Genomic DNA, 17,232 nt, shown 5'->3' on the forward strand with positions numbered 1-17,232 from the left:
CCCGTCTGTGTCGGTGCTTCCCTTCGGGGGGTACTGCCGCAGGTGGCAACATGGAGCCACGGCTCGCCCTGCACCTTCTGGTGCACGTTCTGGACTTGCTACTGCAAGCCTGCCAGCAATGGCTCGAGGCTGCCTGGCACCACCTGGGGAACGTCAGCCCCCTGCCTCTCCGCCTGGCCGCCCTGGGGGCCGTGGAGGAGCCGCGGCGGCGCCCCGGCACCGGCGTGCCCCGCCGCATCTGGCGTCTGGACACCAGCAGCGACTGGTGGGACCGCATCGTCCTGGAGCGCTGGGACGACCGACAGTGGACCCAGAACTTTAGGATGAGGAGGGACACCTTCCTGGAGCTCTGCGAGTGGCTCGCCCCTGCCCTGCAAAGAAGGGACACTCGCATGAGGCCCGCCATCCCCCTCCAGAAGCGGGTGGCCATCGCCCTCTGGAAGCTCTCCACGCCGGACAGCTACCGATCCGTCGGGAACCAGTTCGGCGTGGGGAGATCCACTGTCGGAGCAGTGCTCATGCAGGTACGGCGCTCGTCGGCCACCGAGCCGGGGGGGAGGGGGGCTGCGAGGAGGGGATGGGCCGCCCCAGGGACAAAGGGGGGGGCGGGAGGAGGCGAAAGCGCCCCGCACCGGAGGGGTCGGGCTGTCCCGGCCGTACTACACGCCGCCAGGGGGGTTGCTTCCGGGAGTGGGGCGCGGGGCACTGCCAGGGCACGAATGCTCCCAGCCACCCGGGCGCCCCACTGATTGACGCTTTGCTGTGTCTCTCTCCGCAGGTGGTCAAGGCCATCAACCGGGTGCTGCTCCGCAGGGTGGTCCGCCTCGCCGACCCGGATGCCGTCATCCGGGGATTCGGCGCCCTCGGCTTCCCCAACTGCGGGGGGGCCATCGACGGGACGCACATCCCCATCCGTGCCCCGGAACACCAGGCGTCCCGGTACGTGAACCGCAAGGGGTACTTCTCCGTCATCCTGCAGGCCGTGTGTGACCACCGGGGACAGTTGACGGACATAAATGTGGGCTGGTCCGGCAAAGCACACGACGCCCGGGTGTACCGGAACTCCTCCGTGTGCCAGCGGCTGCAGGACGGGACCTTCTTCCCCGACCGCCACATCAGGGTCGGGGACGTGGACATGCCCGTCTGCCTGGTGGGGGATGCCGCCTACCCACTGCAGCCCTGGCTCATGAAGCCCTACACGGGGCACCTCAATCCCTCCCGCCAGGCCTTCAATAACAGGCTGAGCAGGGCCCGCATCGTGGTGGAGGGGGCCTTCGGGCGACTGAAAGCCCGCTTTCGATGCCTCCTCACCCGTCTGGACCTGGCCGAGCACAACATCCCTCCCGTGGTGGCGGCATGTTGTGTGCTCCACAATTTGTGTGAGCGGAAGGGGGAGGCTTTCTTGCCAGCCTGGATGGCTGAGGCTGACCGCATGGCTGGACACTACGGTCAGCCCCGCACCGCCGCCGTCCGGGAAGCCCAGCGGGGGGCCATCCGGATCCGGGAAGCCCTGCGGGACAGCTTCCAGGTGGAGGAGGAGGAGGACTGACCTCTCCCTGCATGCCCCACCGGGGCCTTCTTCCACCCTACCCCCCCCCTTCCCCTTTCCCCTCCCTATCTACTGTACAATAAAGACACCTGTTTTTCCAACAAAAACGTCTGTTTATTTCAGAGAACTGGGGTGGGGGAGGGAGGAATGAAGGTGGGAGAAGGGAGGGGGAAACCTGGGACGAGGGAGCTGGAAGGGGAGGGGAGGGAAGGGAGGAAGGGAAAGGAAAGCTCAGGGGTGGGAGTCTGGGTGCCTCTCCCGTCTCGCCACACTGCGGGTCCGGGGGCGTCGGTGGGGAATGGTTGTGGAGGGGGGGGCAGAGAGGACAGGGGGTGTGGAGGAAGCAGGAGCGGAAGCAGGAGCGGAAGCAGGAGGAGCAGGAGGAGCAGGGGGAGCAAGAGGGGGAGCAAGAGGGGGAGCAGGGGGAGCAAGAGGGGGAGCAAGAGGGGGAGCAGGGGGAGCAAGAGGGGGAGCAAGAGGGGGAGCAGGGGGAGCAAGAGGGGGAGCAAGAGGGGGAGCAGGGGGAGGAGGAAATGGAAAGCGGTCTAGCAGGCTCTGGAGGTGGCCTCGCAGGGCACGGCCCTGCTCCTCCAGGGCCTCCAGACTCCTCTGGCGCAGCCTGAGGTCCTCCTGGACCCAGTGGTCCTGGAGACGGAGCTGTCGGTCCAGGAACCGGAGATGCCGCCTCTGGTAGTCCTCCTGGTTCCTGGCTGTCCTGCTTGCCCGGGCGCGGGCGGCTGCTGCAGGCGGTGTGGTGCGCCCTGCAGTCCCCGGTGCTGCAGCTGTGGTGCAAGAAGACCAGCGGTCAATTACCCCAGGGGCCCAGGTGTGTGAAACCCAGCTCCCCTCTGCAAGGCCAGGGCCCCTGCAGGATCCCCAGCTGCTGCTCCGTAGTGGGCAAGGCCCAGGCGCACGGTCCCGGGGCTCCCTCTCGCCCCAGCCCCCCGTACACATAAGGGGAACACGAGGGTACTCACAGGTGGACGCCTCCCCGGCCTCTGATGATGCAGGCGAGCGGCTCTGTGGGGTGCCTCGGGGGTCCCGGGTCCTGGGAAGGCTGGCGGCAGGCTCCTGGCTCTCAGAGCCCTCTTCCTCCTCCTCGGTGTCCAGGAGCGGTCCCTCTGCCCCGGGGTCAATCACGTCCCGGGGGGCAGGGACGGCATGAGGCCCCAGGATGCGGTCCAGGGCATGGAAGTGGGGGCAGGCCTCCGGGTCAGCCCCTGGCAGGCAGGCCCGGGAGTAGGACTGCCGCAAGTCTTTAATCTTGCAGCGCACCTGCTCCCGGCTGCGCTGGTGGCCCCTGGCGGCCAGGCTGGCAGCCATGCGTCCGTAGACGGCCGCGTTCCGGTGGCTAGTGCGGAGATCGTGGACATTGGAGGCTTCCCCCCAAACCTCGATGAGGTCCACGATCTCCGCACTTGACCAGGCGGGCGCCCGCCTTTTGCGCCCCCGGGCAGGCTCCCGGGAGCCGCCAGGCTGGTCGTGGGGAGCAGTGGAGGGCTGGGAGCCCTCGGATGGCTGGCTCATCCTGTGGCAGGTGCAGGCTGTGCAGGCACGGGTGCTGGCAGCCTTGCAACTGGCACAAAGTGAGTAGCCAGCCCGTGGCCCTTTAAGGGCTCCGGGGCCGGGAGGGGGGCAATAGAGTTTCCCTGGTGTTGGCCAGAGTGGCCACCAGGGAAACCTGGGAAGCCTTAGCCTCCCACTAGTTCGAACTAAAGGGCTACACAGCCCTTAGTTCGAACTAGCTAGTTCGAACTAGGCGTTAGTCCTCGTAAAATGAGGTTTACCTAGTTCGAACTAAGCGCTCCGTTAGTTCGAATTAAGTTCGAACTAACGGAGCGCTAGTGTAGCGCATAGGAAAGTTAGTTCGAACTAACGTCCGTTAGTTCGAACTAACTTTCTAGTGTAGACATACCCCTATAGAATAGGTTGCCACAGTTGCAGTCCTTGAGCACTCTGGAAGTCAGTGACTGCTCCCTCAGTCTGAAGGGAAGGCCATGCTGCGCCCTTCTGAAGGTGTGTGGTATTTGGGTCACTCCCCCCATCTGCTATGGAGTTTTGGCTGAATCCTGTCTCCCTGAATTGGAATCTCTCCCATATCTCCGAGCAAGGATGGTGCAGCGCTACACTGGCCACAATCATTATGCCTTAATGTCTGACCAAGCATGTGGTATGAAATTCATATGTGTGCAGATGGCCATCACAAGACTAATGTAACATTGAAATCCCATGTAAAATGTACTAAGAGAGCTTTAAACTAGGTTCTATGGGGCATAGTTACAAAAATCCAGCCAATGCACATTTAGGCTCAAATAACAAAGGCCAGGGGAAAGAGTTAGTTTCTGGAGAAGGGCATAGAAATCACAACTGCACTAAAAAGAAAAGTAACAGGGCAGTCTTTAAAGTAACATCAATGCCTGTATACAAATGCCAGCGGTATGGGGAACGAGCAAGATGAACTGGAAGTCATGGGATGTGGAGAAAATTATGACTTATTTGGCATCACAGAGACTTGTTGGGACAATTCCTGTGATTGGAGTACTAGCATTGAGAGATATTGCTTGCTCCCAAAGAATAGGTATGGGAAAAGTGGAGGAAGTGCTGTTCTGTGTGTTAATAATGTATAGATTTGCTCTGAGGTCCAAGGGGAAGTGAGCAATAGACCAATGGCGAGTCTCCATGTGAGGATAACAAGGGAGAAAAATAGTAGAGTCTTGTGTCAGGGTCTATTAGGGTACATCTAGACAGTGATGCTATTTCAGGACACTTCCAGTATCCCGAAATAGCTATTCTGTGTCTTGATAGCACACCCATTACTTCAAAGTATCTTTCAAAATTACAGGCATATTATTTCTGAGAACTAAGGGACATTTCATAATAGCAGTTTATTTTGAAATATGGCTCTGTCTACACAGCGCCAAATTTACGAAATAAGCTATTTCAAAATTGACTCAAAATAAGCTACAAAATTTGCGTAGCTCAAATTGCATAGTGTATTTCGAGCTAAGGGTACAGTGTAGATGCATCCATAGAGACCAACAAATCAGGGAGAGGAGTGAATGAGTCATTCTACAAGCAGGAATATTAACACATGAGCTAATATATATGGGGGATTTTAACTTCCCTGATATTTATGGAAGACTATTTCAGCAAACATAATATGCTCTGCCTATGCTTAGCATGTGTAGGGGATAGCTTTCTGATTCAGAAAGATGAGAAAACAACGGGGAGGTTGTCCACTTTGATCTGGTCTTCATCAACAGGAATGAGTTATGAACATGAAAGAAGTGATTGTTATCTGATAGTATTCAAGATTCTATGGAAAGGACATGAAAACAGTAAAACAAGGATACTAGATTCCAGAAAGGTGGATTTCAACCTAATTGGAGAAATAACAGACAAGGTCCCATGGAGAGACCAATTTGGAAGAAATGGAGTCAAATGACGCTGGCAGGTCTTAAAAGATGTAATATTGAAGGCTCAACATCAAACTATTATGACATGGAGGAAAAATAACAAGAGTCATAAGACGCCAATAGGGTGACACAGGGATCATTTTAGCTATCTAAAAACCAATAGGGATACATATAGGAAATGGAAAGGGGGCATGTAATCAAGGAAGAATACCTGAGAATAGTGCAATCTGTAGGAGCAAAGTCAGGAAAGCCAAGATGTCACACCAGGCAAGAAATTTTAGCAACAACAGGAAGGACTCTTCATATTTGTCAGATAAAATAAAAAGATCCAGGATGATGTGGGTCCACTGCTTGATGGAGAAGATGAGCTGAAATTGGAAGATAATAGAAAGCAAAAGCTGCTCAGTGCCACTTTTGCTTCAATCTTCTCACAAAAAATAATATGTGACTGGATGACTAGCAAAGTTACCATAGACCATAAGAGGAAAAGGATGCCGATCAGGATAAGTAAAGAAAACATCAAGTCTTCTGATCAGTTTTGATAAATTCAAATCAGCAGGACCAGAGTCTCTTATACTAAAGATATTGAAAAAATCATGGGGCCACCAGCAATAACATTTAAAAACTCATGGATTACAGGAGAGGTCCTTGAAGAATGGACATGGGCTAATGTAGTGCCCATCTTTAAAAGGGGGGAAAAGGAGGAGCCAGGGAAACTATAAACTTTGATATCTGGGAAGCTACTAGAGCAATGTATAAAATATTCAATTTGCAAATGCCTAGAGGATCAAGGGGAGATCACTAGCAACTAGCATGGATTTATTGAAAACAAATCATGCTAAACTAGCTTGATTTCCTTCTTGGACAGGGTAACTGGTTCGGTCAAGAGAGGGAATGTAGTAGATATAATGTACCTGGACTTCAGTAAGGCTTTTGACACAGTCCCACAAGGCACCCTGATAAGTAAACAGGAGAAATGCAGGCTCAATAAAGGTATCGTTAAGTGGATACATAATTGGTTAAACAGCCCCAAACAGAGTAACTATTAATGGAATGATCTCAGATTGAAGGGAGGTTTAAAGTAGGGATCTGTTTCGGTCTGGTGTTGTTAAACATCTTTATTAATGACCTGGGTTTGGGAAGAAAGCATACTGAATAAGTTTGCAGATGGCACAAAACTGGCTGCGGGGAAGGAGTGGGAGGAGCAGGGAGGGAAGGTTTTCCAGTATTTTGGAGGCTAAAGCTAAAATTAAGAGAGAACTTGATAAATTAGAGAACTGGGCTATAGACAACAAAATGAAATTTAACAGAGATAAATGTAAGGTGCTATACTTAAGGAAGAAAAGTCAAATGCACAAGTACAGAATGGGGGATAAATGTCTTGGCAGCAGCACTGCTCTTGAGGTCTGGGAGTTGTGGTAGATTATAGCGTGAGTCAGCAATGTGATGCTGTTACAAAAAACAAACAAAAAAAAATCCCAAATGTAATTTTAGGTTGTATTAACTGAGACCCAGCATGCAAAGTCATGGAGGGTGATAGTACCACTTTACTCGGTGCCAATTAGGTCTTAGCTGGAGTACTGTGTCCAATTTTGGTCACCAGTGTATAGATAGGATGTAGAGAAACTGGAAGGGTTCCATCGGCAAGTGACAATGATGATCACAGGCATGCAATGCAAGCCATATGCGCAAAAGCTGAAGGGGCTAGTTATGTTTAGTTTAAAAAAGAGGGGACTAAAAGGGGATATGATAGCAGCCTTCAAACACTTGAAAGGCTGCCATGAAAAAGATGGAAAAGTTGTTCTCTTTTGCCACAGAGACAGGATAGGAAGCAATGGGTACAAACAACAACATGGCAGAGTTAATCTTAAGAAAAACTTCCTAACTGTTAGAACAGTAGGACAATGGACATTGCCTCTGGAAGCTCCTTCACTGGAGGTTTTCAGGAGGAGACTGGGTAGCCCTCTGTCTTGGATGGTTAAGACCAGAGGTGAAAGTGGGACAACCGCTTTAATGTCACTGCCCCTTTTTCTCTCCCATTGTCAGTGGCTCTGCTGTAGGGCCCAGCAGCACTGCCAAGGCAGCATTTCACTGGAACAAATGGGGCAGCGATGCCAGACCACACATCGGCCCTGGGGCCTTCAAATTGTCACCGGAGCCGGGATCGGCGGGCTGCCAGGTGTCACTGCTACAGCCCTCAGGTTCTTAGCCATTGCAATAGTGGCAGCCATGAAGGACTGGATGGCCTGCCTGACACAGTCCCACCCCTACTACCCAAGGCCCAGTCCCTTTTGGGGGCCCAGAGCCGCTGCCTCTCCTCCCCTCCCTCCCCCCTGCCAAGGATGCTGATAAGTCCTGGCATCTACTTTCACTCCTGGTTTAGACATAACAAATGCTGCAAGTGGACAGTGGTTTACAGTAGGCCTGTGGTTTTCAATCTTTCCAGACTACTGTACCCTTCTGAGGAATCTGATTTGTCTTGTGTACCTCAGGCTTCACCCGACTTAAAAATCTGGGCTTTGGCTTCAGCCACACATGACAGGGTTCAGGGTTCTTCCCCGGGCCCTAGCACGTCTAACACAGGCCCTGGTGACATCATTCAAACAAACTTGCTCACAGTTTGAGGACCACCGATGTAGAACAATATAAGCGAGTCTCTGTATGAATGTTTAGTTTATATTGACTTCACTATTGCCTTTTTTTTAGCCTGTGGTAAAACTAGATAAATATCTAGATGAGACGCTACACCCCTTGAAGAGCTCTGTGTAATCCCAAGAGTACCACTGGTCTAGATGGAGGGAATTTCACCTTTGTGATAGGGCCTGATACTCATTCTATTAAAATAGCAGCACGATTTGGGCTCCATAAGCCAAATATTGGTGGTAGGACATACTTTATTAAGAGGATTTGTATGGTGCCCACCTTTTACTTAGTTTGTGAATAAATCTAGAACTTCTACAGCTAGGTTCTTTGCTTCTTTCCTTTCCATTTACCAAAAATATGTTCCTAATTAAAAGAAAAAGTCAAGAGGGTCCTGTTCTTTGGGCTTGACCTAACTCGCAGTGGGGGGAATTGGAGTTTTTCTATTGGCTTCAGTAGGAATTGGATCCAGAGTCTTTGTCAGAACTTGCTTTCACATGCGGCTCAGGTTTAGAGAGGGGAACTTTGGGAAGTGCAAGTCCTCTGCGAAATCAGGTGAGGCTACACTGAAAAAGGCAATTTTTTGATTAAAAGAAACAAATCTGATAAAAGCATGTGTTTGTTTTTTGGAGACCAGAACAACGACACGTATCGTTTTTATCTGTCAACAGCCATCACCTTGTCAGAGTTTGGTTGTTGTTGATTTATTACAGCCTATGTGAATGAATAATTGGTAGACTGGTCTTCAGATCTACAAAAGAGAGGCACAAATTTGGAAGCCAGATGTTCCATGGCAGTTCAGTACGGGAGAGAGATAATCACTGCATAGCCCTTCAAGTCCTCATTACTCTTGCATCCTCTTTACCCTTAAGATTTATCAGGTTTGTAAGGGAAAGCTTCTCATTAACTTGACTAAATATACCCCTGCCCACCAGGCAAAATAAACCTGTTATCATTACTTGTCTTGTGCGAGTCCCAGCAATTTTGTCTGTAACGAGGAAGGAGAGATCAGCTTGATGCATGGTTGTGTAGGTTGGTATGTAGAATACCGCACTGTTGTCCCAACTCAGGATGACCTTGCTGAGGAGAGAAAGCTTTGGAACTGGAATTTGCCTGCTGAAATATTGTAAGTAAAAAAGATTAGAATCAAGCATTACAGTTGAGCTTAATGCTTGTTCTTATGGCTAGTCTAGTGGAAGTCCATGTTTGTATTGAAATCAGTGGGACTGCTTACAGGACAATATTTGCAGGGCTGAGCCCTAAGGCTGTAATCTCACGACAGAAGTGTCAGGCATGTTTAAATTTATGCAGGCAGAGGAAAGAAAATGAGGCCTGGGAGCCAAGGTCTCCTGAGTTCTCATCCCAGCTCCGCTTTAATTTCCTTATCTGTAAAATGGCATGACTTACCTAGTGGAAAGTCTCAGAGGGGAAGCTGTGTTAGTATGTATCTTCAAAAACAATGCGGAGTCTTGTGGCACCTTAGAGACTAACAGATTTATTAGGCCATAAACTTTTGTAGATCATCATGAGGATTGATTGGTTGATGAGTATAAAGAGCTTTGAAGATGAAACGCTAAGGTGCTAAAGAGAGATGACCTTCAGCTACAGAACTTAGATCCAGATTTGACCACCTTCAGGAGTCAGGTGTTCAGCTATGATATACCCATTATAGAGAGTGGCCAAAAGTTACAAGGAATTTAGCTGGTTCCAAACTTCCTGTACAGTTAGGGTGAATAGAGCATCTAACCCGATGCCTCCATTCCGTCCCAGATAGTGCTAAACAATTGCATTTACTATTAATTTTTTCATTGGTGGTCTAAATAGCCTATCATGGAGTCTTAATAGAGCAGCCAACTGCTAACAAAGATGAAGCTAATTAACATGGGGCTTTCCCTTCTTCTGTCTTGTGTATAACCACTAGGCTGGTAGAGAGAGAAGGCTGTGAAAGTCCTTCTTGGAATGGAAAGGCCACAAAGGACCTTATTTAAACAAAAATGGGAGATTTGGTTTTGGGCAGAGGGAAGAGGGAGAGACAGAGATGTAAAGCCAGCCTGTACATTATCATTTGTCTTCTCTCTCTAATTCAGTTCTAATCTGGTGAGAGGCGAAAGCTATATGTCATTTAATGAGTTTTATTGGGCTCATGGACCAGGTGATATACATCCTCTGTTTGCCTCAGCCAGCTAAATGTACATCTTTCTAATGTGATTAGGCCTTCATACAGGGCAGAGAACAATTTATTATTCTGCCTGAGAGCGCCAAGTTTTTCTTTAAAATATTGTTACTCCCGGAGTCGGCAATTACTTTAAAATAAATTTACCAAAGACAAAATTGTGCCTCTTGGGTCAGTAAACGACTTCCCTGTTTTTCTTGAAGAGACAAGGTGTTTATTAAGGACCTCCTTAGTTTATTGTGTAGGTTTTTTCACTTTGAATAATTGTCCAATTAAATATAATTTGGAAGTCCATGCTAACCCAGTGCTTGCTCTGTACAAGTAAGAATATCTCTGAAAGATGTGCATTAATAAATCCCACTGAGCCTTCTTGCCTTTAAAAAATGGCTTCTTTTGTTTAGTTTTTAGATTTTTTAACAGGATTGTAAGCCTTCCATTTGGAAATGCTGCTGTTTTCACACAAATAATTTATATAGTTAATTCCTTCAGATTCCATAGAAAACAGTTTTATCATTTATTATAAGTTAGCTTAATTTTTGTCTTTTGAAGCAACTGTTTAGGTATGAAATATATTTTACAGTCTAAAACATTACACAATCTATTCCTTTTTTGTCTAGGGATTTCTTTTTCTATTTTACAATGGGAAAAATAATATGAGAGTTAAGTGGATTTAGAACTATAGGTTTCTAATACTAGAAAAAAGCTTTTTTAAAAAACAGCTTTTGCCAAGCACACACTTCCCCCCTCCCCTCCTGAAAGGCAAGTGTTTGATAAAAGTCCATCTTTCCACTCTGGACTGAAATGTTTATAGTCCAGAAAGTAACAAGTTGGGTCATCAAAATGATAATAGAAAATAAGTGTTAAGGGCAACAATTAGGAAGAGCACTACTAAAGCAAATTGGAGCACACAGGGGGTGTGTCTAGACTACAGAGTTTTGTCAACAAAAGTGGACTTTTGTCGACAAAACTATACCTGCGTCTACACTACCGCTGAGTTCTGTCGACATAACGTCGACAGAACTCAGCAGTTTTGTCGACGCTGGTAAACCTCATTTTACGAGGCATAACGCCTTCTGTCAACAGAGTTTCTGTCAACAGAAGGTGTTATTGCATGTAACCTGTCCTTTGCGTCTACACTACCATGTCGATAAAGCAGCTTGCTTTGTCGACAGAACTGAATGTAGTGTAGACGCTCTTTGTCGACAAAAGTTTTGTCGACAGTATCTGTCGACAAAACTTCTGTCGACAAAAGCCTGTAGTCTAGACATACCCTGAGAGTTTAAGGTGGGAGGAAGCAAGGATTCAGAGTGAAGTTTTTGCATCCCATGATCTATTGTATCTAAATAGGCAGAGGCATGCATAGTTTATATGGTCAGATCATAAGGCTAGGTGACAAGATCTCTTGTTTTGGCTCTAACACTGACTCCCTCTGTAGCCTTGGGAAAATTACTTAGGATGAAATTCAACCCTATAGAGAGGATCTGCCCAATCCTCTTACTGCACTTAAACTCTTTAAATAAGTAGAGAATAGGACTTGTTCTGGAGCTAAGCAAGAGTCAGTTTCCCCCTGCAGTATCGTGCATGGAACTTGAAGGAAAGGAACACAGACGGTCGGAGGATGAGTTTGGAGCACTAGGAAATTAGTTTTTTTGCATATGGGTGGAGAATTGGCTGCAGTTGCAACATCTCTGTAAACAGCAAGTTTGGGTTAGAAATGTGGTATCATCCCATGTTTTCACTTAACATGTGGTACATGAGATTCCTCCTGCAATTACATTTTCAGAAGCTCTTGTGAGCTAGAAGTATGTCTGTGATGTGAGTTGAGTAAGCCACACAGAGCGGTAGGTGCCCCCAAAAAAGAAAGAGAGAGAGAGAGAGAGAGAGAGAGCTGTGCTGCTGGCTGGAGCACGCACACTCCTTTGCGAAATCCCAATGATGCGAGTGCAGCTACAATAGGGCATCAGTCTTTGAAAAGAGGCAGCAGAGTCTGAATAAAGTTAAATCTTCTCCTTCATTCCATTATGTAATTTTCCTCCCATTCATTCTACACAGGCCTCATATTGCCATGACTGTTCTCTGAGGCTATGTCTACACAGCAGCCTTATTTTAGAATAACTGACACCAGTTATTTTGAAATAACGTAGTTCGCATCTACACACAAACAGTTATTTCAACATAATGATGAAATACAGTTGAGCTGGAGAACTTCTTACTTCAACTCCTGTAGCCCTCATTGTATGAGGAGTAAGGGAAGTCGGGGGAAGAGGGCCCTATCTCGAAATAACTGCTGTGTAGACAGTGCCAAACGTTGTAATAAGTTATTTTGACTTAAGCTATGCAATTAGTGTAGCTTCAGTTGCATAGCTTCGTTTGAGTTTAGCCCTGCTGTGTAAACGTGCCCTGAAAGGACTGGACTGAACTGATTGCAGAGCTCCATTCTGAGCACCGCTCCTGACAAGCTACCAGGCCTTGCCTTTGGGCTTAGAGAGCAGCGAGGCAGAGATTACCACTCCCTTAAAGGGGGCATCTACATGGCACCCTAAACTCGAAATAAGATATGCAATTTGCACTATTTTGAATCCATTTCGAAATAGCTTATTTTGAAATTTGGCACATCTACACAGCGGCAAATTTCAAGCAACGAGGATGGTGAAATAGCCTGCTCATTATTATAGCTGTGCAGTGTAGATGTACCCATAGAGTGCCAGGGCATGAATTAGAATTTTGGCAATGGAAAGGAGAGAATAGGGTGGATTTTGGGAAACATAGAGGGGAAACCAACATGTTTTGGGGAGAGCTTAATTGTGAGGAGAAGGGAAAGGATTTAAAAAATAACCTAAAGATGATGAATTTTAATGAGGAAAAAGATGATGAGCCTAGAGGAAGTCGAGAAGGGTACTATACCTATGCTCCCTTCTCTCTTCTTCACTTGTTCACTGACACAGAACAAGAACAATCTGTGCCTCTGTTTGGAATGATTAGTTGCACTAGCTATATATGCCAAAGAAGTGGCTGGGAAATTAAATTTTAGCTTGGTGAAAATTGTTGAGTTTTTGGAAATATTTTCCATCCTGAGTCTGGTTGAAAAACCCAAACTTCAGCTGTTCCCATGGAAGTGAAGTCCTGTAACATTTAGTATCAGAACCATGGAAATGTTGCATTTCTGAGATGAAGTATGCTCCCCAGGATGTATGTATGTGTGTGTGTGTGTGTGTGTGTGCAGTGAAGCTGTGTACCTGTTTCAGCAAAATATTTATGGTGTGTCTATATAGCACCCTAAACTCTAAATAAGATACACAATTTGTGCTACGCAAATTGCATATCTTATTTTGATTGAGTTTTGAAATAGGCTATTTTGAAATTTGGTGCATCTACACATCCTTAGCCCTGTGGATGCTGAAATAGTGTGTCTCTTATTTTGAAAAAATATTTCGAAATAATGGGCAGCTTGTCTAGATGAGGGGTAGCTATTTCAGGATACCTCAGGTATCCTGAAAGAGCCATGCAATGTAGATGTATCCTTAGACTTCAACAAATTGTCACATTCCAATTAAAAAATGGGTCAGGCCAATTGACAAGTTGATATTTTTGCTCTTGTGTGCCAGTCTGAATGAAGAAGTGATAGAGTGAGTAGGGGACTATGCACAGATTACAGCTCTTTTTTGCTCCTGCAGTCATATTTCATTTTGAATCAATTTATTCAAAGCACTGAGTTAGCGTTCAGCTTATTACAAGTCAGGTGAGCTTATTGTTTTTGTTTTTAATGCAAGGCAAACCATCTGATTAGGTGCTCTGTAGAAGGCCAAACCACACCGACTTCAGCAGAGCTGGATTAGGTCCTGCATTAGGGGGGCATAAACAAATACCAGCATTATTAAAGAGCAAGAGATGGAATCCTGAATGTGTGTCTGTTAGTAAATGAGGTAGGGGCAGCTGCCATAGTGGGCAAACCAGTAACAGCTAAAAGGATGATAAATGTGAATATTCAAGAGGCAAAGTCCAAGTCCCATGGACTATTGTGCCTGATGCAGCAGTAGAGGAAGAGGGGGTTGAAACAGTAATGACAGCTGATGCAGGGCTGCCAATGGGGGAGGGGAGAGACAAAGGGGGCAGCTTCCCCATAGCCCAGAGATTTAAAAGGGCCTGGGGCTCACAGCTGCTTCCACCATTACCTCAGCTGCAGCAGTGGCTGGAGCCCCTGGGCCCTTTAAATTGCCCCTGGAGGCCCCCAGGGCCATGCATCCTGTGGCCCTAGCATAGTGAGTACTGAAGCTTAGTATGTGTTTAAGTGCTTTGTTGAGTCCGAGTCTAAGTGCCTTAGAGCTTCTAGACCAGTGGTTTTCCGGCTATGGGTCGTCACCCAGTACCGGGAAATGGAATGTCGGGCACTGGGTCTTGTTGCTGCAGGGTGATCAAGTGACCAGTGGGGGTGCTAAGGCAGCTGCCTGTCTTGACACTGCAGACTGCATTGTGCCCTAGAAGCTGTGGCAGCAGTCCTGGCTCCTAGGTCGGGGGTGGGGGAGAGCGCACAGGGCACCAAGCACTGTCCCTGACCTGAGCACTAGCTCCACACTCCCATTGGCTGGAAACCTGCTGCTGGCTGCTTCTAAGGTGTCGGGAGAGGCAGAAGTCTTCCATAGCATCCCGCTGTACCGCTGACCAGGAGCTACTTGAAGTGAGCCCCTCCTGCCCCAGTTCCCTCCACCCCAGCCAGAGTCCCCTCCTATACCCCAAAACTCTCAGGGTATGTCTACACTACCCCGCTAGTTCAAACTAGCGGGGTAATGTAGGCATACCGCACTTGCAAATGAAGCCCGGGATTTGAATTTCCCGGGCTTCATTTGCATAAGCGGGGAGCCGCCATTTTTAAAACCCCGCTGGTTCGAACCCCGTGCAGCGCGGCTACACGGGGCTCGAACTAGGTAGTTCGGACTAGGTAGTACCGGTAGTTCAGAATAGGAATCCTAGTCCGAACTACCTAGTTCGAGCCCCGTGTAGCCGCGCTGCACGGGGTTCGAACCAGCGGGGTTTTAAAAATGGCGGCTCCCCGCTTATGCAAATGAAGCCCGGGAAATTCAAATCCCGGGCTTCATTTGCAAGTGCGGTATGCCTACATTACCCTCCTAGTTTGAACTAGGAGGGTAGTGTAGACATATCCTCAGAGGGTGTGTCTACACAGCAAAGTTATTTCAGAATAGCAGCCGTTATTCCTTAACAACTATGTGAGCATCTACACAGCAATTCCATTATTTCAAAATAATTTTGACATAACGGATGGCTTATTCCAACTTCTGTAAACCTCATTCTACGAAGAATAACACCTATTCTGAAATAGCTATTTCAAAATAAGGTGTGTGTAGACGCTCCACTTCTGCTTACCAGGGCCATTCAAAGTTATTGCTCCTGGGGCTCTAAATCGAGATAGCACATCTACATTAGGGAAGCTTGCCTCGGACTAATTTTAGGGCTTCCCTGCAGTGTAGATGTTCTATTTTGAAATAAGCTATTTTGGAATAACTATTCCAGAATAGCTTATTCCGAAATAACTGTGCAGTATAGACATAGCCAGTGGGTCCCAGGTTTTGTTGAATTTATGTATTGTTTTAGCACAGAGGTGATATTGATTAATTCTCTTTGCATAAACAAAGAGATTGGATAATTTTAGTGCCAACCAACACCATAATCTTAAAAACGCACTGGCTACATCTACGCTCGCATGATTTTCCGAAAATGCTTTTAATGGAAAAGTTTTCCATTAAAAACATTTTCGGAAAAGCACTTTTTGCAGAAAAGCGTCCGTGGCCAATCTAGATGCGGTTTTTCGCAAAAAAGCCCCGATTGCCGTTTTCGCGATCGGGGCTTTTTTGCGGAAAACAGTACTGTGCTGTTTATACTGGCCCTCTTGCGCAAATGATTTGCGCAAGAGGGCTTTTGCCTGAATGGGAGCAGCACAGTATTTCCGCAAGAACACTGATGATCTTACATGAGATCGTCAGTGTTCTTGCGGAAATTCAAACAGGCAGTGTAGACATCTGGCAAGTTTTTCTGCAAAATCAAATGATTTTGCGGAAAAACTTGCCAGTCTAGACACAGCCACTGAGAATGGTTCTCGGTGCCAGGAAGATTAGAGTAGGTAAATGGGGTGCATCCTTCTTTGAACACCCAGGCATGGGCATAATCCCTGAATCATAAAGACAAAGCAGCTGAGGATCACTGATAATAAATAGGGTGGTTCTGAAAGAGCTATCATACATTGCGGCAGTGAAAATAATTGGTTACTGTCTGTACTTTAAGAAAAGGCACATTTGGTCTGAATTGGCAGCACATTCCCTTCCTAACCATGGCAATTATACGTCCCTCTTACTAATTCCCCTCTTTGCAGTCCCCATTTGCAAGCTCCCCTTGATTGCTTAGCCTCTGGCTTTTCAGGTCTTCTCTCCTAGGTCACCCCCATGCCCTCGTTCAGCAGCAGGTTCTCTATTCTCCCCCTCTCAGCGCTGGGGCCCTAGATCCCTCCTCTGTGTTCCATGATTCATCTTCATCATAAATATTTCACATCAACCCCATCCATTTAATGATGTTATTGGCAGGGGGACCATCTGGATTCTTCCACCAGGTACTTTGGCTTGATCTTATAAATTGTTTATATCTCCTCCACACTAATTACTAAAAATTAAATAGGGAAAAATATGCCCCAATTCTTGCAAACAGCAAAACCTGAAATGAATTAGTCATAGGTATTGATGTTTACCCCATTACTGAGTTCCTCATAATACTTAATGTATTTATCCTCATAACACCTAGTGTGGTCAGGAAATGCTCTTATCCCTCATTTACAGAAGGGGACCTCTCACTCAGAGGGACTAAATGACGTGCCAAAATCAAACAGGAAATCTGTGGCGTAGCAGAGGCTTGAACCCAGGTTTCCAAAATCCCTGATTAGGGCCCTAATCACTGGACCATTCTTCCAGTCAAAATGAGCTCTGACCTGAGCTCAAAAACTGGGTGTTTAACTCTTCTTTCTACTGAGGTTCTTATACTTGGAAAAGTAAGGTTTGACATCTGAGTGGAGTTCGTAAAAATACTGTGGGTGCCATTCAAATGTTTACAAAGCCCATCTGCAGCCTTTAAAATGTGTAGCATTTCTGTGACTAGTCCAGTCAGTAAACTTACTCGCTGGGATATATAACAAAAGGATGAATCCAGGTTCTATACTCCCCTCTACTTTCATCCCTCCTAAGTTTTATTTCGTACTTCAGTGGTGCCCAGTTCTGGTGCTGACCTACTGCTCAGCACAGGGGTGAATTTCACCACGAAATAGCTAAAAAGACATGTGTATACACCCAGTGTCAACTCAGTATCTTACTTATGAGGAATATTTGCTGAAATTCTTCTGAGGTATTCACCTAGCTCTAGCCATTGCTGTCAGTAGGACTACATAGTGAAATGAATAT

The 17,232-nt window shown here is 47.2% G+C and overlaps 1 protein-coding gene across 1 annotated transcript; it reads right to left on the bottom strand.

Moving 5' to 3' along the window:
* Nucleotides 1-1,700: 1,700 nt before the first annotated feature.
* On the bottom strand, nucleotides 1,701-3,452 carry LOC142829219 (uncharacterized). Its single transcript, XM_075928003.1, has 2 exons — nucleotides 2,527-3,452; nucleotides 1,701-2,331 (listed from the first exon to the last, which is right to left on the bottom strand). The coding sequence occupies exons 1-2, from the start codon at nucleotides 3,074-3,076 to the stop codon at nucleotides 1,781-1,783; spliced, it is 1,101 nt and encodes a 366-aa protein (XP_075784118.1). The 5' UTR covers nucleotides 3,077-3,452; the 3' UTR covers nucleotides 1,701-1,780.
* Between the last annotated feature and the right edge of the window lie 13,780 nt (nucleotides 3,453-17,232).

The sequence above is a fragment of the Pelodiscus sinensis genome, chromosome 4, assembly GCF_049634645.1.
Source record: "Pelodiscus sinensis isolate JC-2024 chromosome 4, ASM4963464v1, whole genome shotgun sequence".
Lineage (NCBI taxonomy): Eukaryota > Metazoa > Chordata > Testudines > Trionychidae > Pelodiscus > Pelodiscus sinensis.

Coding starts and splice junctions, on each gene's coding strand:
- LOC142829219 (XM_075928003.1), bottom strand. CDS start 3,076: ATGAGCCAGCCATCCGAGGGCTCCCAGCCCTCCACTGCTCCCCACGAC. Junction 2,332..2,526: donor GGCCGGGGAGGCGTCCACCT/GTGAGTACCCTC, acceptor CTTGCACCACAG/CTGCAGCACCGGGGACTGCA.